This window comes from Rhodamnia argentea, chromosome 10, assembly GCF_020921035.1.
Source record: "Rhodamnia argentea isolate NSW1041297 chromosome 10, ASM2092103v1, whole genome shotgun sequence".
NCBI classification, from domain to species: domain Eukaryota; kingdom Viridiplantae; phylum Streptophyta; class Magnoliopsida; order Myrtales; family Myrtaceae; genus Rhodamnia; species Rhodamnia argentea.
Genome location: NC_063159.1, coordinates 1,789,110 through 1,812,301, shown reverse-complemented (window position 1 = coordinate 1,812,301; position 23,192 = coordinate 1,789,110). Strand labels below are relative to the sequence as shown.

The following is a 23,192-nucleotide window of genomic DNA, read 5'->3' as shown; positions in this document are numbered from 1 at the left end:
TACTGCTCGGTCAATATTTTGTCTTCAATTTTTTTTTTTTTTGAATGATTTCTAGTGTGTGTATATATATTATAGGCCGACTACTGCAAGTACCGCCCAGGCAGTTCGGTTTCTGAGTTGGGTGGAGTTGGGAGTCCCAAGCTCTCGTTACTAAGGACGGCCATCCGTACTCACGGGCTGGGCTGGGCTTCTTTACATTATTATTATTTTTGTGGGTGGGGTGGCGGTGGGGGTTGGGTTGTCGCACCTTAGCATTTCCTTTTGACAAGATGCGAAACCTCAATGAGAGAGTAACTACGTGTCAGCTGACGGAGAGCCATCTCATAATATTCCGAAGAAATGTTCACAAAGGCCAACTTCTTTCCGTTGATCGGAAAGTATTTTCGATTGAGCGGTCATTTTCGACGAACCAAACCGACAAAATTTCAAAAAACTAATTTCCAAAAAATACTTGCACTCAAACACCCCCACCAAGAGTTAGAAACTCTTATGTGCAACTAAAATCTTGGGATTCTTGAAGAAATGAACAGTGGCAATTGATCTAACTAGAACAGCCGGAAAAAACTAAAGAAATGTGACATAATAAATTTAGTTATTATTGTTTGATGGAATTTAGTTTATATATCATGAAAGATAGCATTAATTGTACCATCAAACAATAATTTTATAACGTTTTAATCTCTTCCTAAATATGATTTAATAAATTTACCAGATTTTTACAGAATGAAACGAATTATTTACTTGGTTTTCATTGCAAATTTTCTCATGAGTGGTACATTTCAATATTCACTTCACAATATGAAAGAAATTAAAGTACACTTTTATGCCGAAGTGAGAGACTATTTTTCTAATTAGATTTCAAACTAACAAAGTAAAGAGTAACAAAAATAAGGAAGAGTATAGGAAAGCGAACATTATTTTCACAAATGCAGCTGATCAACGATTGACACTAGGCATTCTATGGGGACGCTCACGGGTCTTTCTCTTGACATCCTACATTTGAGTACTAGAAGAAGGCCAGTATCCAAGACATGTACATTATGGAATTGCTTCTTTTCATAGTCCATTGCATCAACCAAACATCAAGAGGCCTAGGTTAAGATGACAGATGAATTGGACCGACTCACAACTGGTAATACTAGTTCCATAAAATTGAAAATAGAAGCCAAGCCGTTTGCTTCCCTTTTAATAAGGAAAAAGGGAATAAAAGTCAATCCACCATTATAATACAAACAGAACCGTGAAACAATGCTCGCACATACAGCAAAATACCCAGTTTCCTATAGTAAAATATAGATATGTAAACTACTATCGTCATTATCTGTGTATGCGGGTCGCTTCAAAGATCAGCCTCACCAATGCTGGAATGGGCTATCTATCTCCTCAAGCTCTCCACAATGTAGTCTGCATACAGGTTCCTTCAAGGTAGAATAGGAGTTAATTATAAGAAGATTTTGGCCTGGATATGCATTAGAAGTTGCATAAAATACATCATAAGAAGAATTAGCATACACATTTACACAATGGTGTCGTGCACAACAAACTACAAAACTTGGAAAAGCAACCCCTCCAGAAAATTGGTTATCCAGATAAAGGAAGTATCTGCTTAATCTTTTGTATATGAATTTGTAAAATTTCCATACAACTATCACACACATCATCAACATCTTAACGTGGATACTTACTTCATGTATTCTAACTTAAAAGATCATACTATATTCTGTAAATAAATCTACTTTTTAGTTATTGACTCTAAAAGAAGACATTCTCTCTCAATTCAATCTGTTGACCTCATATGCCCCTTTCAAAATGAGCGAGCGAGCGAGCGAGAGACCACGATACAGTTTACGCTGCACGTGGCAGGTGACTCCTTTAAAATGTCTGAGAAAGAAGATTTACTTACATGGAGTGCTGAATTGCATCATAGGCAGCAGAGGCAGGCAGGAAATCATTAACTGCAACTTCCTTGTTCTCATTTTTCTTGTCTAATCAGTGTCAAGGAGTACCTTTACTACACAAATAATACGAAAGGAAAAATACTGTCTGGAAATTGCTAAAGTGCATTGAAACTGGTTAACAAGTTGCAAAAGGATACAATCTTCAAAGAAACGACGAATTTCAGCCAGACGATGGGGTGGGAGCTCCTTAATATCATTGTAATGCCGGTATTCAGGATCATCAGCGCAAACAGCAATTATCTTGTCATCTTTCTCGCCCTGCATTCCAAGAATCATCAGGTTATTAATAACTTTCTTGCTGGATGAGAAACAAAAACACCCCAGCCTAGAGATATTTACCTGATCAATCATAGGCATGAGCCCAATAGCTTTAGCCCTAAGAAAGCATCCAGGAAGAACAGGTTCCTGTAGGATAAAATCATGTTATATCAGTACAAATACATATCCTTGTTCAAGATAGTCCAAGATGCTAATATTCTATCAAAGTTTAGGGCAAGACATACAGTTGCAAAAGTGCAGAAGGATTAAAATCAAGCCAAGTAAATCAACAAAGTTTACTTTTTAAATTTGACTGGATCATAAAGGGTCAACTGTTGACTTGAGCTCAACCTAACTCGGTTTGTGGAGTAAAAACTCGTCTCATTTACCAAAAAAAAACACCCAAAATGCTCGATGATACCTCAACCTGACATTTAAGAATTAAAAAATGATAAAACCACACTTTGGGCTCAACATGTAAATTTTACATGTACATGATATAGATATATGCAAATATTAAAAATCTACTCAGGTTTGAAAACATCTTGAGTCGAGTATTGCAGTCAATATTAAGGTAATTTCAACTCCGTTACTTACAAGCTCGCATCGCCTAATTTACATACCAAACATATACGGATGGACTCTCCATTTCCTATCTGTATTTAAAAATATCAAATGCTATCAATAACAGCAACTGTAGGATTATGTACGTCCTTCCAATCATGCATGGCATTCGACTTAAAATCCTACGATGATGAACTTTGTGACGAACTCTGCATCAACATTTTACCTGCATGATGATCAAGACATCCATAGGGTCATTATCCTCGCAGAGAGTTCGAGGGATGAAACCGTAGTTGTGGGGGTACACAACTGAAGAATACAGTACACGGTCAACCTGCATGATTTACACCAATAAGCAACTATCATGAATTCTATGGCTTAGCTGAAAGAACCATAGTTGTGGGGGTACACAACTGAAGAATACAGTACACGGTCGACCTGCATGATTTACACCAATAAGCAACTATCAGGAATTCTATGGGTTAGCTTAAAGTTTCATCTGCCATGATCAATTACCTTGATCAGTCCAGTTTTCTTGTCAAGTTCATACTTGACCTTGCTCCCTTTACTGATTTCAACCACCTGTACAAATCATTTCCAGTATGAAACATGGTGAAAAGGAAAACATTATACAAGTTACGTCTTAAAATGCTGTCGGCATTTGATGACTAGGAAATTGGTAAAAGGGAAACGCCAGAAGTCTACAATCTTGTTGATAAAGAAAGGGTACCCAAAGATTATCAATAGAAGTAGCTTGCACTCCATGCTATTCTAGAACTAAACAAGCTTGTACCGGGCCCAGTCAGCAAGTAAAACACTTGGGAAAATGTCGGGCCAAAAACAAAAATTGGAAAATGACCCTAATTTAATTGTCAAAACAAATAAACGATCTTGAAAGAGCACATCTGGAAATAAAAAGATGGAAAAGCAAACACGGGCAAATAGTCAAAGAACATATTTGATAGAAAGAATGGTCAACTCAGCTAATTCAAATTCCGACAGTGCTATTATTTTAGTGTCAAAATGATGCAACTTTGGTACACCTACACCTACAAATTTAATCACTACTCAGGGCCTCAAGCAAAGCAATATTATGTACTTACACAATTGAAGACCGTTGGAGCTCCAGGTCCTGTAATGAAAGGAAAACACATATCAAAGACCATGACATTGTAAATGAGAGGCAAAACACCCAACCAATTTAACATTTAAAGAATACTATTGATATAGCATACCTATCTCAAGGTCATGCCAAGGGTGCGCAGCAACAGACCTCCTAGTCATTGATGAGAGAATCCTTTCATTTAGAGGTGGATGGGCCGGATGATTGTTTTCATAAATTTTCTGTGGGGTCTCAATAGGAGGAGCCATTTCTGCAACATTGGGTAAAAAACTACGTTAAAGGCTTTTTGAATGGAACTTGGTTGCAAAAGGGAGAAAAAGACAATGAGCACGCAAGCACATGAGTACATGGACACAGTTTAGCGCCATATTCAAGTTCATACTAAGGCATTCAATCTACAGAAATAACATACAGGCTTTCTCGGAACATTCATTTAGCCATAATGTAACCAACAAATTAAAATGCAGGACAACAGTTAACACACTTGCACATGAGAAACATAAAGGGGTAATCACTTAATAGGTGAATTTTGAAGTTGTTTAAAAGATCAAAGTAATTTTCAGTTCCGAGCAAAAAAGCTGCTAAGCCAATCACCAACAAAGGATATGTTGCATTGCGGCAGTGCTTTTAACATTAACTAAGTTCTATGCAAATACAGGAGGGAGCACATAACAGAGAACAAGATATCCCCATCCGACAAAGACAGCTGCAGATTTAACTAGTAGCTCGATCAACCAAATCCTTGACTTGCTTATATTTCAGTGATAGCTATCATCACCTCACAAATTTTGGAAAGGGCATGATGCTAGAGGACCAATCTAAAGGAACGTGAGATGGCAAATCCAGAACAGTTCTCCAAGGAGAAATATATGCCAGCATCCACAAACATCAAAAAGTGGAGGGATAAGTAACCCTCCGGGGCATCAAATGCAAAGACAAGCGAAATGAAGGTTTATCACTAATTCAAAATAGCTCATTTGGAGCATATCAGCCCCATCATGTTTCAAACTGTTATTGTAGTTTGCACTCGCCTCCGAAGGAAATTCTACGGAAAAGTCTCTCTTGCAGAAAAATCAGAGTTTCAAATGAACACACACTACCGACCACCTCCTTCTGTGTATTTTCGAAAGCTTGTGCGTCCATCAACCAAAGCTTCAGGTCAAACAAACATAGATCTACCAATTTTGCTCATGCAAAGGAGACAGAACAAACAAATTCCCGTCACAGAATCATTTGAAGCCGACTACCACAGGAGAAAAAAAAAAACAGAGAAAGCAAATCGCATCGCTCGACGACCCAGATCCCCAACACAAACGCGCAAATCAGCACGATCCAACACAAAGCAAACCTACACATGCAACGCCATCGCCTGTACTTTGAGCTTCGTATGATCTCCAACAGGAGACATTTCTAGACATTGAGCAACTGAGCAACTTCAACGACACCGAAACAGCTAGACCAGGCACAAACCATGCCCAAAAAAAGAAAATTGCACAGAAAGATGGCGATCTGAAACCGACGAAAGTGAAGCCGAAACGCACCTGTGTCAGTCAAACTCATCAAGAAACCTCCTGCCGAATAGAAAAACGCGCAGATCTCGGACACTGCAGAGGGAAGAGAGTCGAGCGCGAGGGGAGGAAGGGGCGAGGGAGCACAACCCTAGAAGCTTGGACTCGGTTGCAGAGCAAAAGCTAGACGAGACGAGACGAGACTCTGCGTGGTGTTCCCGCTCTCTCTCTCCTCTCCCGGCCATTTTAAAGAGCTGAAGGAATGAGAAACGGAAAAGAAAAAAGGACGAAAAAGAACAAAAAGAGAAAATTCTTGCGTTTAAGAAATAAAACGAGGGGAAAAAGAAAAAAAGGAAAAATGCGCATATTCTGTGATGCGAAATATTGAATTGGTTGGCTCCAGCTGGGCAAACAATCCGGTACGCGCTGGAGCACCGTTAGGCGGCTGGGAAAGACTGTCCGTAACTCCGATCTATTCGGACACGACTCCGTTCTACTTGATCAAATCAATTACATATCGATTGCAAGTGATATTCGCTGACGGTACGAGCTGATAACTTGCTTAGTGAAGAAGTGCATATATCTGATAAATGTGTTATGTACTTTTAAACCCTTGATGGAATGATGACGACTCTCACCCGTTTATTTTGATATCAATGGATCGTGAGTGGTGCTAAGTGACCACCTTTCTACGGCGGCAATTCTAAATGGTTGGTTGGGGGTATTAAGCTCGTATGATAATGCTCGGGAAAAAAAAATCGGCATGTTGTCAACCCTTTCCCGATTGTTTTGATCAGTTAAAAGAAAAAAGTCAAATGTATAACGTCACACAAATGACTTGCCAAGTCGGTTACAACTTTGCTTCGAGGTGGTTAGGAAGTTGTTAGGTCGCGAGTTCGAATCCCATAAATACATTTTTCGTTTTGACCCGATCATCCAACAACAGAATACATGATTTTTCTATCAACACATAACCAATCTCAAATTATAATCTCTTCATCCAACAACAAAATACATGATTTTATGTGTCTTTGCTTATCGTATATCCGATTCTAGTCTATGCAACCTCGATAAGTCGATCAGCATTTTGAAAATTGACCAAATGTCACATGTGGGGCATTTGAACCGCGATTTGCTTTGTATGTTATATTTGTAGAATGAGTTTGTACAAAATTTTTTGTTATTATTAGATGACTATTTAAGGTACAAAAAATCAAGCACGACCAATCAAGATATGCACATTTCGAGGCTATAAAGAATCTCCCTCGTGCATACACAATCACGAGACACGCGAGAAACATTCTTAATATCTCTAGAGAATATTCCATTTTGAATTTTCACCTAATTATAGGGTCGGGTGTGACTTTATACTCGAGAAATTCCACTTTTTGTGACAAGACTTGCGCCTTTGGAGTTCTCTTTTAACGGAGTGGGAGGGGGGGGGGGAAGTGGGGCCTACTAGGGATGGGAACGGACTTCCTGACGATCGTGCGGTGTGAGTGCGTTGGAACGTTATCGCGGTCTGGGTTACGGATTCCTCTTTTTGGCTGTGGGGACGAGCGAATATCCTAAAGTAAATTAGCACTTCGCCGCCCCCCAACACAAAACAAAGCCTCGTGGATCACGTTGTTAGAACTTAGACGCACAAACATGACAAAACAAAGCGTGAAAGTAAAAATGAAAAAATCGAGATATGAGATTTATCATAGTTTATCTTTAAATTGTGGCTACATTAAACGTAGGATTTTACCGTAATTAACATTTCGCACGTCTCTTTTACATTTTCCAATTACAAGTGAAGGAGATAACACATAGAAGTAATTATTCGTAAGCTCCGAATTCAGATTATTAATAAAATATGAGCTCAAACTATAAAAAATTTATGGCGGCTCGAGACATCATACTTTACCGTCGATGAAAAGTATGAACCACACTCCCAAGACACGTAAGACGGAGTCTAGGTCAGAATGGGGGATCCAAACATGGAATATAGGATTTAGTATTCGCCGGTGATTCGAACATCGAGGAATTTTTTTTTTTTTTCATGACAAGCACTTTGAGCTTCATGGGCAATGTGCTTTTAGTCCAAGATGCAACAATGCAAATTTTGAGAGCTTTAGAAGTTGGTGATGCGAAGTGGTGAGTGAAACGTGAGCATATTTTTCTCTAATTTCCATCGCATTGGGGAGACCATGCTTGGTCGATATGTTGGCCTTACTAGATAGAAGTACTCATCTTCACTTCTTGTAAGTGGCATCGACTTGTTCTCTATTGGCTTTTCGAGCATTAGATTGAATGTGACTCTCTTGTTTTGTCGAAGATAGGTCGTCCATGTTAGAACCGAATTGATACAAAGAGCGGTTAACTTTTACGTTTCTTGATCTCAAGAGACCACATCGCCCGATCCTACCCCTTGTGAGCCGTAAAAATCTAGTCATCGTCCCCACGGAATAGTAAAATTATCGACAGATCATACCGAACAAATTTTTATCAAGTGATGCGTCCAAATCACATGAAATTGAAATAAAGGCAACCATATCTTATATGGGTCCCGCGTATTAACACTACACGGTATGGTGGGAGGGCGTAGATGCAGAAAACCCATGATAAAATAGCTGGAGGTAGTCATATGGCATCAATGCTCTCAATCGCATCCGCCCAAAAGGAGAAACAAGGAAAAAGCAAAAGAATGAGATGGGATGAGATGAGATGCGAGTGGAACTTTGGGTGACAGCAGGGTGCCGGGTTCCATCTGATGTGGATGTGCGGAGGGCACTGCACATTATGGCAATAAAATTGCGTGTTAAATAACTCAATCAATCTATCAAACATCTTACGTTCCACGCATTTTGTAGATTATAGAAGTGCTAGCCTCTTGAAAACTGCAAATTATGCAAAAAGTCCGGTTGTCATGTCTACTTTAAGCATTAGTTACCTTCCAATTCAAATCTTCAAAATATGACAAAGTATGTTAAGCACTAAAATCTATGTTACCAAATTTACTGTGGGTGCGGGGAAGGGGCGAATGTGTTTTGAGTGATGATGGGATGACGTACGATCGATGAAGGATGGATTACGATCATCATCAAGGCTCAAAGAACACCCCAACAACTAGGGATAAAGATCGAGATTGACGAAGCTAACCATAATGGCTTAAAGGATGAACCGCCTACCAAGGATAAAAAGGTTTCATTATAGGAGAAGCTTGCCACCAAGGCCTAAACGAAAACCATCGGCTAAGGGTAAAGGGCTTCTTAGTTCACCGCCAAGGAAGAGTCCACTTCCCATGGATAAAAAATCAGGATAGATAATTGCTCGGACAATGGAAAATCTCATATATTCTCAATATTCAAGTCTTTTCTTTACAAATGAGATTACAACTCTATTTGTAGAAAAACTAATGCACAAGAAAGAGCTAAATATTTAAGCACATAGGAACTACCCATATAATAAAGACATAGGAGTTAAAAAAACTCAATAAAGACCAAGGAAGTACAATATGCAGTCAAACACATAGAAACTTGAATTTTGAATCTTCCAAATTTGTGCTCCAATCTTGTAAGCCGAATGGTCATCGTAGCAAATTGTCAAACGGTGATCTAGATCAATTGCTCATGCAACCTGTTAAGGATGACCACCCTCGCGGGGCGGTGCCTATCAAATGTGACTAACGCCACCTCGATCTCAATAATCAATGTGGTGGTGGTCAACCACCCTAGAAAATTAAAACATAGGCCAAGGGATAGTGAGAAGGGGGTGAGGTACACTACAAAAAAAGGAGGATTTAGCCATGAAAATTTAGTGACGAAAAAATTTCGTCGCTAATTTGCGACAAAATAAGCGACGAAAAAAAAAAATCATCGCTATTTGCGACGACATTAGCGACGAACAATATCATCGCAAATTAGCGACTACATTAGCGACGACATACATATTTGTCGGTAAATAACGACGATATTTGCAACGACAACATGTCCGTAGCTAGTTAGCGACAAACATAGCAACGACAAAAATGTTTTGTCGCTAATTTCGACGAACACTACCGATGAAAAAATTTTCGTCGCTAAATTAGCGACGGAAACCATATTTCATCGCTAATTTAGAGACGACAAAATTAGTCGTCGCTAAATTTGCGACCAATAGACGTTGTCATCACTAATTAGCGACAACTATTATACGGCGTCGTCGCTAAAGACAACTCGCATTAGCGATGCAAAATGAAATTTGTCGCTACTTGGTGGCATAGAACTATGCAGAAGTTGGATTTGCGACGAAATAACAATTCCGTCGCTAATTTGCGATGAAATAACGATTCCGTCTCTAATTTGCGACGGAATAACAATTCCGTCGCTAATTAGCGACGACAACGGTCTGCCGTCGTTAATTAGCGACGGAATTGTTATTCCGTCGCAAATTAGCGACGTAATCGTTATTTCGTCGCAAATTAGCGACGACACGCAAGCTTGTCGTCGCTACAGAGTGATGAACATTTGAGGTCGTCGCTAAACTGTCGACTTGATGGGACCGCACGGGGAATCTCATGAATGACGATCTTGCGCAAAGGCCGTGCAAAGTAATTTTCGAATTGGCGACGAAATTGGACATTCGTCGCTAACGAGCGACGAACATATTGGTTCGTCGTTAATTAGAGACGAATATACGGCGACGAAATATTTTTTTGGTCGCTATTTAGCGACGAAATATTTTTGTGGTCTCTATTTAGCGACGAAAAGGCATTTGTGTCGCTAATTAACGACGAATTTTTATATTTCGTCGCTAAATTACTACAGACTTATTCAAATGTGGTCGCGAATCTCCGCACCACCGAAAAGAAAGATCATCTATAGGCGTAGTAGTATGAAGCGAATCTCTGCACACCGAAAAGAAACCACATCATCAGAGGCCATCAAAGCTGTAGGCGCAATATAGGGATGGGGTTGGGGGGACTTAGATTGCTTTACCTTTTCTCTTTTAAAACCCCCTTACCTTCTGATCTCTATCCACACTCTTATCTTTCGTCCGATCTTTGCTCTCTCTTTTTTTGCCTCTTGTCTTCTTTATTCTTATTTATGTCTTCGGGTAATGATAGAATAAATTAATGTTGTTTAATTCACATTTTTCTTCGATTAATTGCCATAAGCTTCATGAATTCTAAGCAATTTTTTTTAGGTACGTCTCCATTTGAAGGTCCGCAATTCAAGTGGACGATGCAATTTTCATCATTGACCACTTTTGGATATACAAAATTCAATCGGATACTTCGGTAAGTCTTGTCGATATTGTACCTTTTTTTTATTTCAAAGTGAAGGCTCATAGATTGAAATAACTTAAGGTATCTCTGTGAAAACCGTAGTAATGCAAAATTAACAATAGTATTCGCTAATTTGCGACGGAACATGGATTTTCGTCGCTAATTAGCGACGGCACATAGATTTTCGTCGCTAATTAGCGACGAAACTTGATGTCCGTTGCTATTTAGGGACGAATACTAGCATTCGTCGCTAATTCGCTAATTCTTCTATTGATTTCATCATTTTTTATTTCAATGGAAAGTTGGTCTCATGCATTGAAATAATTTAAGGTATCTTTGGAAAAAGTGTAGTAATGCAAAATAATATTTACAACCTTTTGTAACAATAATATTTACGACATTTTGTCCCTTGAATGTTCATATTTGCAAAATTAACCATAATCTTGCTTTGCGTCGCTAATTCGGTCTCTCTTTTTTTTTGCTTCGAATGTCCATATGAGGTCGCGGTGTTGGAGCGGGAACTATGTTTTCAGCTAATTAGCGACGAACAGTAAATATTCGTTGCTAATTAGCGACGAATAATCACCGGTCGTCGCTAATTAGCGACGAAGAGTTACATGCCGTCGCTAATTAGCGACGAAAAGTAATTATTCGTCGCTAATTAGCAACGAATTAATCTGTGCATCGCTAATTAGCAACGAATGTCTTTAGTGTGGCCGCGACATTTATTTATCGCAAAAAAATGTCATCGCTAAATTCATGTCTCATGGTAATCCTAGAATAAATTGTTGTTTGTTTCACCATTTTCTTCTAGCAATTGCCATAAGCTTCATGAATCTTAAGTATTTTTTCTTTTTTTTAGGTACGTGTCCATTTGAAGGTCTCGCAATCCAAGTGAACCTTGCAATTTTCACCAAATTGATCGCTTTCCGCTATAAAGATTTCAATCAAATACTTGGGTAAGTCTTCTTGATATTATAGTTTTTTCAATTTGAAAGTAACTGTTTCGTCATAGATAGAATTTTAATTTTTGCGATATTATGGTTTCAATATTTTATGATATTTTTTAATATTTATACGGACACAATGCAAAGAGAGAGGGATTGGATGTATAATAAGAACTTATCCGGACGTCGAGGATTGACCGATGAATTTCGTATTGGGTTGGAACAGTTTTTGGAATTTGCTAGTAGTAAATTTGAGTTAATGGATGGAAACAAGTTAAGGTGCCCGTGTAAAAGATGTAGTAATAATAAATTTCATGAGTGTGACCAAGTTAGAGAACATCTTTGTAGATTTGGGTTCACTCCGAATTATTATAACTGGACTTATCATGGTGAACAATTTATATCTAATGAAGAATATCGAAGAAGTGATCAATGTTAATATAGGGAAGATTATAGCTATTATAACCAATTCAACCCATACCGGAGAATGGTGATTGATGCAGCTGGTCAGAACTTCGTTCCAGAATCAAACCATGCGAGTACTAGTTTTGCTCCTAGAATAGAACAAGTGGGTACCAGCTATGCATCACAATTTCAAGAGGTAGGAGTAACGGGTTTTGATAAGAATGTCCACAATGAAACTTTTACATCTAATCAATTTTGGGAAGTGTTGAAAGCAACGGATGAACCTTTATGGGCAGGTTGTGACAACCACACTAAATTATCAGTGACCGCGAGATTGGTAAACATCAAGGCAGAGCATAATGTGTCCGAGAATTGCTTCAACTCTTTTGTCGACGTAATGCGAGAAGCAATGCATCGCGACAATATCATGCCAAGTAGTTTTTACGACATGAAGAAGTTGGTGGAAGACTTAGGTCTTCCAGTTGTAAGGATTGATGTATGTAGTGGGGGTTGTATGTTATAATTGGGGGATGATGAAAATACCGAATCTTGCAAATTCTGTGGCCAATCGAGATACAAGAATAGTAGGAAGCGTGGTCGTAATCAGAAGCGTAGGCCAAGCAAGCAATTGTTTTATTTGCCCTTAATCTCCAGATTGCAAAGACTTTATGCATCTCAAGCCATTGCTCAACACATGACTTGGCATGCAAATCATGAAATTGAGGATGGTCCGATGTGTCATCCTTCGATGCGAGAGGCATGGAAACATTTTGACAGAACATACCCCGAGTTTGCGATGGAGCCTTGAAACATCGGGTTAGGTCTATGTGCTGATGGATTTGCCCCATTTGGGAAATCGGGAAAAAATTATTCATGTTGGCCGCTTATCTTAACTCCGTATAATCTGCCACTTGGTATGTGCATGAAGACACCCTACATGTTTTTGACATTGATCGTGCCCGGCCCGCACAATCCGAAAAAATTGATAGATGTTTATATGTAACCCTTGATTGCGGAGTTACGACAAATGTGGGATGAAGGTGTTCTTACATATGATGTTTCCACTAATCAAACATTTGTAATGAAGGTTGCACTCCTTTGGACGATAAATGACTTTCCAGCTTATGGGATGTTATCTGGATGGAGTACAGCTAGGATCTTAGGATGTCCAATATATATGGAGAGATCAAAGTCATTCGGATTAAAACACGGTAAGAAGGCCAGCTATTTTGATTGTCACAGATAATTTTTGCCGATAAATCATACATTCCAAAGGAATAAAAAAGAGTTCATCAAGAATAGAATTGAAAGAACACCTCCACCATTGAGATTGACCGGTGAACCGATTTGGGAGCGAGTGCGTGACTTCCCAACTGTTGTTGAAAATCCCCATGGCATAACTCTTGCATACGGAAGCGCACATAAGTGGACTAAACGCAGTATATTTTGGGATCTACCATATTGGAAGACCCATCTTATTCGTCATAATCTTGACGTCATGCATATAGAAAAAAATGTTTTCGATAATGTCATCAATACTGTGATAGTTGTCACTGGAAAAACGAAAGACAACTTGAATGCAAGAAAAGATATAAGGGTCATTTGTGATCGGCCAGCACTAGATGTGAGTGAAAGTAGCGGGGGACCAAAACCAAAAGCGGTTTACACATTGAACAGAGAGCAAAGACGAGTTGTTTGTCAATGGTTGAAATCTGTGCGATTTCCCGATGGATACGCTTCGAACCTCGGGAGATGTGTTGATTTGAATGAATGCAAGTTTACAGGTTTGAAGAGCCATGATTGCCACATATTTATGGAAAGACTAATTCCAATAGCATTCAAAGAACTTCTACCGAACTTTGTATGGGGCGCCATAACAGAGTTAAGTAATTTTCTTCATGATATTTCCTCAACGGTGTTAAATGCATCACACATGGAGAAGCTGGAGGGAGATATTCCAATCATTATGTGCAATTTAGAAAGGATATTCCCTTCATTGTTCTTTGATTCAATGGAGCATGTCTTAGTTCACTTGCCTTATGAGGCCAAAGTTGCGGGTCCCGTCCAATTTCGCTGGATGTACCCATTTGAGAGGTAACATATGAATTTCAATATATTTGAAATTATTTTATTACTTATTATGTTCTGATAAATTTTTTGTTATTGCAAATAGGTTCTTATATCATTTGAAGAGAAAAGCGAAGAACAAGGCATGCGTTAAAGCTTCAATTTGTAATACATATATTATAGAAGAAGTGACAACATTTGCATCATACTATTTTGAGCCGCATGTGCGGTGCAAGAGACGGAGAGCAGGGAGAAATGATGAGGGATCTATTGATCCCAATTGCAAATCATTCTCTATTTTCAATTATCTTGGTCGATCAAGTGGCAAATGTAACTTTCGTTACTTAACAGATGACGAATGGCGGGCAGCCCATACATATATTTTATTGAACCGTCCAGAAGTGCAGCCATACTTCGAGTAAGTGTACTTTTGCAAATATATTTATTGTGTGCCAAACATTTGCTAATATATTAATGATATTTGTTAATAGGATTTTTCGAACTTCAATGTATGGACTACCACCAAATGAGTTTGATTGTTTCTGCGATGAACAATTTGCAACATGGTTCAAAATATATGTAAGTTGCCTATGGACGAAAATATTTTAATTAAGGTTTTATAAATCATTAATTAAAAATTTATTAACCACTTTGTGTGTGTGTGTGTGACTTCAGGTTCACAACAATCATGATGAAGTCAAACAACAAGGATTGCTACATCATCTGTCATGAGGTCCACAAAGAAGGGTACGAACTTGGCCAGCATATTTCATAAACGGGTATAATTTTCACACTCAAGAGTACGGAATGGGAAAAGCTACCATGAATAGCAGTGTGTGCGTTCGATCATCCAATGATGGCGGTGCAAAAGATGATTTTTATGGCTTGTTGGATGAAATCATAGAGATAGAGTACCCTGGACTATTAATGAGAGTTGTGTTATTTAAGTGCATGTGGTTCGACCCCATCAAAGGAATAAAGGTGCATACGAAGTTTAATTTGGTTGAAGTCAATCACAAGAAAAGGTATATGAAATATGAACCTTTTGTCTTGGCACAACAAGCAATTCAAGTATATTATGCATCGTATCCTAGTTTGAAACGCGACAAAGCGGATTGGTGGGCTGTATGTAAAACCAAAGCACAAAGGAAAGTCGAGGAACACTGGAAGGATACAACATATCAACAAGAAGAAGTTTGTAACACGGTTGAAGTTGAGGAATATAACATTCCGACTTTACGAGATCCATGTGGAGCAGTAATAGATGTGGATCCAAGAGAAATTCGCGAACCGAATGTCGATGGTGATGAAGAATCTGATTTCGCGACGGAGGATGAAGATGATGATGATGAAGAAGATGAAGATCAAGATGAAGATGAAGATCAAGACGAACACGAAAGTGAGGATGAAGACGCTTCAGAAGATGAAGATTATGATTTATGACATTTTAACTAATTATGTGTAATTATTATTATTAATGCAATGTTTGGCATTTTGTTGTTATTATTATAATTTTCTCGTTCTTGTTATTATATATTTGTATTGTTATGATGTAGAAGACAATTGTCATGTGTCGATTAGCATTTTCGCAAATAAAACTCAAGACTAATTTTGCAACGAAGAGCAATTCGTCAAAAAATTTTTAAAACCGATATTCAACGCTAATTAGAGACAAAAAGAGGGTGTTTGTCGAACATTTAGCAATGAACAGATTGGTTCGTAGTAACGAATATCGGTATTCGTCGAAGAAAGTTAGCGACGCACATACATGTTTCGTCGCCAACTATTAGCGACAAAAGAAATATTTATCGCTAATTGGCGACACAAAGAATCGTTTATCGCTAATTAACAACGAAATAACATATCCATCGCTAATTAGTGGCCAAAGATGTGTGTCGTCGCTAATTGCTGATGTTAAATATGTTTTGAATTTTATGTACCCGATCCGGTTTATCACCCGACCCGACATATTTTTTTGCGGCCCAAAAAGTGGAGGAAAAATTGAGATTTGATTCGTGACTCGGAGAGTTGGGCCGATAGGCCCAACTTGGAGCAAGCGAACAAATCTCCTTTGCGGTGCGAGCAAATCTGCGTGGGGGTTCGGGGGCAATGCCCCCAAAAAAAAAATTTTGGGCTCTATTTTATACTGCGGCTAGGGTTTCTTTTCGATTGGTATTTGAGGATTTTCCTTATGTGAGAGATGCGTGAACCGTGTGTTTTTGTTCGGTTGAAAACCGACTTCTGTAATCTGTACTCTCTTTGATCATAGTGAAATTTCATTTTGCCTCGCGGGTGGACGTAGATCACCTTGAACGAACCACGTAAATCATTGTCTTTTGTGTTCGCTTTCGCATTTGTTTTCAACAACCGAAAATTAGCGACGACACATATATTTCGTCGCGAATTGTTAAGTTATACAATTTAGTGACGAAAATAATTGTCGTCGGTAATCAGCGACGATGCGGTTAATAAGTCGTTGGTAATTAGCGACGACCATGGATTATCGTTGCTAATTAGCGACGCAGAAGAACAAGTGGTCGCTAATTAGCGACGAACGGTCATTGTCGTCACTAATTACCGATGCCCCTTCATTGTCGTCGCTAATTAGCGACGAAAATGCATTAGCGTCGCTAATTGGTGACGCTAAATAATTGCCGTCACTAATTACCGACGCATAAGAGTCGTCCCAAATTTGCGACGAAGATGTCATTGTTGTCGCTAATTTGCGACGACATTTTCTTGGGCATTGCTAGTTAGCGACGACTTGTTCTTGGCCGTCGCTAATTAGCGACGACAATGCACGGTCGTCGCTAATTACCCTAATTTTGTTCACCGAATTTCTATTCCCGCGAGTCTTTCTCTCTCTCCCCTTTGCGTTCGACGCTCACCTCCCCATTTGTTTCTCTCCTCCCTACTCGCCTCCTCCCCTCAGCATCTTCCTATTGCGTTTTTTGCTTTGACTCTCGGTTTCGCACGATCCGCCGCCGCCGAGCTCTGATACCTAGCCACCTGCGGCCACCCGAGTTGGTGTAGACCCACGGATCCGAGGTCGAGACCCACAGATTTGAGGTTGAGACCCATGTTGACACCTAATTTTTAATCAATTTTTCTTTAGTTTTATTTCCCAAAATTCACTAAAAATTCACAAAAAATTAAAAAAATTAAAAAAATAAACATTGGAAACCTTAGCCAAGCCTAAGGAACCAATTTGGAACAAAAAAATAATTTTTCATATTTTTCACATTTTTTTTAATATTTTCGAAAAATAGGAAAATATTTGAAAATTCATAAAAAATACCTCACGATGTCACAAAAATACACAAAAATGTTCAATATTTTTTCTTTTAATTCCCTTTTAATATTGACCTCAAGAAAAATCAAAAATTGAGTTCAATTTTAGGTGTTCCTTCACAATGCCTAAGGTTGAATTTGCATAAAAAATACCAATTGAGTCTTTCTATTTGCAATTTTTGCACATTTTGTGTCTTTACATTCAATTGCAGTCCCTTTGAACTTCAATTTGGTCAATTGCACCCCTAATTGCGCGAATTGCACGAATTGCACAAGAATCCCTAAAATTCTTGCAATTTAGTCCCTCTACTTGCTAATTTTTGAAATTACTTTTTATTGAGGGACTTTCTTTGCAAAATTGAACCACCCCTAGGGTTTTGACATATTCTAAATCGATTGGTATGGGTCTCATAGTCCAATTTGGTCAAATTAACATCCAATTGAACTTTTCCCCAAATTGGCAATTTTGGAAATTTTGGGGCTTTTGTGCAAATTGATAAGAACTTTTGGGCAAAATCACCTTTTTAGATAATATTCATGCCCTAAAGTGCAATTTTGAAGTTTAATTGTGAAAATTCCCCACCAATTTTGCTTAATTTTGAAAATTTGACAAAATTTACTATCTGAACCGGTTCGGACCGATCGGACCGCCGGCCGAACCGGTCCAACACGATGTCGTCTTCTTCCCCAAATTCGCGACAATTTGCAGGTTACACAGTGAACTTTGACCATCAAATTGAGGACTAATTCGATGTTAATTAAAGCAATTAGGGTGGGGTTTTTTTTCTACGGCTCATGCCGCGTCGATTGCCACCGGCGGCACGGCCAATGGCCGCCGGAGCATGGCGGAATCGATGGTCAAATCTCCGGTGAGGTAAAAAGTCAACATAATGCGTCCGTGGTTCAATTAATGCTCGTTTGAGCTCGACGGCGAGCCGGACGGATGTTGACGGAATCATAACCGATTCTGTCACCGTCCGGCGGCCATAAATCACGTGACCGCACGTGAATCATAGTCGGCAAGCCCTCACCCGTGCGCGCGAAATTTTGAAAGTTGGTATAAAAGGCCCGAGGGAAGATTCGCGAAAGAGGGGGGGCTCATTCGTGCTCGTCCATCAATAGAAAAGAGAGAGAAAGAGAGAGCGAGTAGTGAGAGAAGTGCTAGAGAGCTTCACCGTAGCTCGCCGGAGCTCGGTCCGCAAGTCGATCGTCCGGCAATCCAGGCAGAATCGAGACTCACACTCCATTCTAGAAGCTTGATAGCCACTCCAGGAAGCGATCACTTCACTTGGATCAACCCGAGACGTCCGAAAACGGCAAGGTGAGCTCTCGACCTCTCTCTTGTGCAATCATGGCATCACATGCTCTCGAGTATAATAGGTGAAATTGATGTGTGCCTTTTAATCCTGGAACACCTCTAACCTTGATCGCATCTCATTTGTGCATTGATTCTACGCTATAACCTCGAGTCAAACCTCCAACCTCTTTCGGCCTGGTCGGACTTCGGCCGGGCAAATCCAGCCATTGCGGGCTCAATCGGAGCCCGAAGTGAGTGTTCTGAACTCGATTTATGTATGCCTGAAGCTTGGATTTGATTGTTATGCTCTGTATTGCTTGATTGAAACCTGTGATGCCGTGATTGTATATAGCTTGTTTCTCGCGATTTAGCCGTTGAAATAGTTTGATCCTTTGATATGTTAATCCGGAGAGGGAATCGAGTCGATCGGCGGTGGTTTTACGCCGATCCGGCGAGATCTCACCGTCGGATCTCGCCGGAAGGTTTCCGGCCGTCCGTCTAGTGTCGTCACGAGGAAGACGACGACGCCGACGTGGCCCGATCAAACGGTCAAGGGTCCGGATGTCAAGCTCTCATTAGTCCAGGTCATGCCGAGTCGGCTCGGCCGTTGGCGCGAGTGAGCTGACTCGGCATCGATCCAACGGTCAAGGAAAATAGGTAGATTTGATTCCGGACCGTTGGATCTAATTTTCTGTATTTTCAATAAATCGGTATATTAGTTAGATAATAGCAATAATGGAAACGGCGCCGTTTAGCCTAGGAGATGCGTCGTCGTTTAGGATAGATTAGGAACGGACGGTCCAGATTGAGTCTAGGTTAGATCGTGACCGTCCATGCATTTAATTGATCCGGCGTCGTTTTGGTAGAGATAGGACGAACGGTTTAGATTAGATCTAGGTTAGATCTTGACCGTCCATTTAGTTAGGTGGTGCGACGTCGTTTTGTTAATGAGTGAGTGAACGGCTCAGATCGAGCCTCGGCTTTTAATCTTGGCCGTTCGTTTGATAACCGGATGCGGCGTCGTTTCGTGAAGGGAGTCCGGCACGGCGTCGTTTCGCTTAAGGGATAGTCGACGGTCGAGATTAATCCTGGGGACTGATCTCAGCCGTCCATTTATTTTAGTATATTCGAATATTAGAAACTCAATTTAGAAAATCAAAAATAAATAGATATATACATATACGGTGCCGTTTTGGTGTTGCGGGCGAGTCATGGGCGGTCTGACCGGGTTGACCGAGTTGACTCGGTCCAGAAATATTAATAAAAAATAAATAAATAATAGATAAAATTTCCAAAAAATCCAAAAGAAAATTGCAAAAATGCTTAGAAAATTCATAAAAATACCCAGATTTTCCCAAAAAAATTTCTAAAAATTTCTAGATCGATTCGGGACTCTTAAAGTCTGAATCGAAAATTTTGAGACTTCGAGGGTCGATTTGTGTCGACCCGAAAAATTCCCAATTTTTAAAAAATAAATAAATAATTCAAAAAAATTAGAAAAATTAGAAAAATTCAAGAAAATCACAAAAAATGGGAAATGGCCACATTCAACTGGCCCGACCCCGATTTTGTGATTTTCGGGTCCCAAACCCCAAAAATGACCATTCTACCCCTCTAGGCCTTCCGCCCCAAATTTCCCGAACTACCCCCGGAGTCTAAATTTGACATTTACGTAGGCCGATAGGGCCATTTTTAGATATATCGAACCTTGATCGATTGATTGGATTGCTTGCGATTATATTGATTGCGCTTTTAATTTTTTGATTGTGATTGATAGGAATAGTAAAAATCCCATCTGCATGATATCTTAAATTGTTAGGGCCTACCTCACCCGAAAGTCTGTCTGCATGAATTCGTAGGTTAGAAAATCACTCAACATCGGTAACCGAAAGGGCGTCAATGAAAATCTTGGCGTAACCAAGTCCCCGGACCCAAAAATCTCTGGTTTTCGTAGAACCGAACGGTTTCTCCCGACCGCTCGGTAGGGTTTTCCGATCATGCCCTCTAATAAATTGATCGGTGGCGACTCCAAAATTGCATGTACACATTGCACATGCCACTTGACCACACTAAGGTCGATTTCGATAAAATTTTCTCCGACATCGTGATTCAAGTAATGGGTCTTGGGAGAGACCCGTGATCCTAAAGATCCCGCGAACAACCGGGGTCATACTTATAAAAAAGGATCGGCTCGTTAACCCTACTTGCCCGCCGGAAAAATTCCAATGGAGGGTCGCGACAACCCACGTATCCGAGGCCGAGCGGTTGTCGTCCACCGACCCAACTCCACCCACCGACCACTACGGCTTCCACCACCCTCCGTCCGGTCCCATATCCGGCCAAGGCGAGTCGCGCCCACGATCATCCTACCTCCGTTGTCACCGAGCACCGGTACCCCGGTTCCTCCGGCTACCCGAGCTGGTCGAGACCCACAGATCCGAGGCCGATCGTCACATCTTGCGTATTCGTCGGGACGCCTTTCTTGCTCAAGCGGAGGGTTGTGAACGCCGGCGGGCTGTGCTTTTTCGGAGGGGTCAGGGCCGAGCAGTCATCGTCTAGGACAGGTATGGTAAGTTGCCCATCGATGTTCTGTCTTGGGTTGATTTGGTGTTGATAGATCCGTTGAATTGATTTTCCGTCATAGCTATACGAGGTCATTGTAGTTTGTTCCGATTTTGTCCATTTTTTTGTTGTTGTGGCATTTGTATAAAGTCGACCCGTTTGCCAAGAAGGACCGGTATGATATTAAGGCCCCATCGGTGTTCTCCGTAAAAAACGTCGGCAAAACTCTTGTTACCCGTACTCGGGGCACCAAGGTATGTTGTTTATTACTTTTGGTTTTGTTTGGTTCTAGCAATTGCTTTTGGTTGAAAATTAGGGAAGTTATCGGTGGATATCTGTATACTCGTTGGTAATGGGTCAAATAACTGAAACACAGATAGTACCATGATTGACATGTTGCAGGCTTCAAGGTAAGTCTCGGATAGTCCAGGACGAGTTGGTGAAGCTTGGTGAGCGGATGGTTAATAGTCCCGAAGGCATAAGAGCCTTAGCTTTGGAGTTGTGCCGTGAATTTGAGGACAAGTTTCTCCAGCACATTACAAGTGGTGAAGTAAGCAACTGTATTTTAGTAATTTTAGAGGATATTCACGCCTCTTAGCACCTAGAAAATAAGAGTTACATAAACTATTTCCAAAAATGGGGTATGAAGAACTAAAATAAGGTGAAAATGTTGTGGACGCACGAAGGAGTGAAATAAAATGGGTGTTTAAATTCCACTTGTGCTTGTGATAGAGGAATATTATGTGAAAATTCATAAGATTGATGAATGTGTGATGTGTTTTTTTAAAAAAAGTAGGAAAGCAAGAAAGGTAATCCTAGATTAGGAAATAAAAATACCTATATAAGTAGAGGAATCGGCATTCTTCCTTTTTGTTCTCATGAACTTCTACAACCACAAGTAGAAGAATGAGAGTTGAAATTGTTACTTTATTTTGCCTCCATTGCCATGCATGAGCTTTGGAACAATATCCCACATAGCTTACCTATGGGGTTTTAGTTGGCCTTATATTCATGCTGTCTCTTTCCACGTATTAGTTTAAACTTTTGAATAGGCTATTCTAACTTGATAGTCTAAATTTCAAAAAGTTATTCTAACCCAGCTAGTCTCACAGCTTTTACATTTCAGAAAGTTATTTGTTCCTCATAGTATCTTGTAACATGACACCAATTATGCACGTTGCTAGATTGCTTCAGAAGGTGTAGTGTTTGAGGTATCGTTGGTGAGAGGTAACCATTGATACTTTTGATTTCTCAAGTTTCTCACGTGCTCTCCGCACCAAAATGGTAAGCCTCGTGATGTATCCCTAATACATGTCTCTATTTTTGCTGATATTTATCTAACATTCCTATTTGTCAAGATCATAGACGCGGAGGTGACATGCGTGGTGCGGTTTGACAAAAAAGACCAGCGATCCCTTCTCATTCACCTGCCCCTTCCTCCTCCTCGTCTCCGTCCCAGCAATCTTCCCCTTCCCTTTCATCTCGGCCTCCACCACTACATGCTAACCACCCATCTAACTCGGTTCCACCTTCTCCGGTGGAACAATCGAATGATGAGGACAGCTTAGCTTCAGAAGATTGTGGGCGTGTGATACGCCCACAAGGAGACTCGTAAGTACTTCAATTCTTTAAGTAAATGTAAGATTGAGGGTATCGTTTGGGTGGTAGATATGGATGTCAACCGAATTGTCCTTGTGTGCAGATTTGAAGATGCTACGAGTGTCGTGCGAGAACCGAATAAGATAGTGAATAACTATTGGAGAGGCCCGTGGATTAGTTACGATGGCGCGCCAGAAGAAGTGAAAGAGTTGTGGTGGAACGAGTTCAAGGTAAGTTTTCTGTTTCAATTTTCTCACAAACTAAGTTTGGCGTAAATAAAGCCAGTTGTTTTTCTATTGATTACAGCGGAAATTCGGTTGGAATGAATCGGACGAGAGTGAAATTACCAGAATATTTAAGAA

General features: G+C 40.0%; 1 protein-coding gene across 1 annotated transcript; it reads right to left on the bottom strand.

Annotated features, from left to right (window-relative positions):
* Positions 1 to 1,230: 1,230 nt before the first annotated feature.
* LOC115728298 (soluble inorganic pyrophosphatase 4) lies at positions 1,231 to 5,649 on the bottom strand. Its single transcript, XM_030658648.2, has 9 exons — positions 5,445 to 5,649; positions 4,016 to 4,153; positions 3,884 to 3,912; positions 3,297 to 3,362; positions 3,007 to 3,114; positions 2,298 to 2,363; positions 2,096 to 2,216; positions 1,904 to 1,985; positions 1,231 to 1,418 (listed from the first exon to the last, which is right to left on the bottom strand). Exons 1-9 carry the CDS (start codon positions 5,461 to 5,463, stop codon positions 1,376 to 1,378), a joined length of 672 nt encoding a protein of 223 aa, XP_030514508.1. The 5' UTR covers positions 5,464 to 5,649; the 3' UTR covers positions 1,231 to 1,375.
* Between the last annotated feature and the right edge of the window lie 17,543 nt (positions 5,650 to 23,192).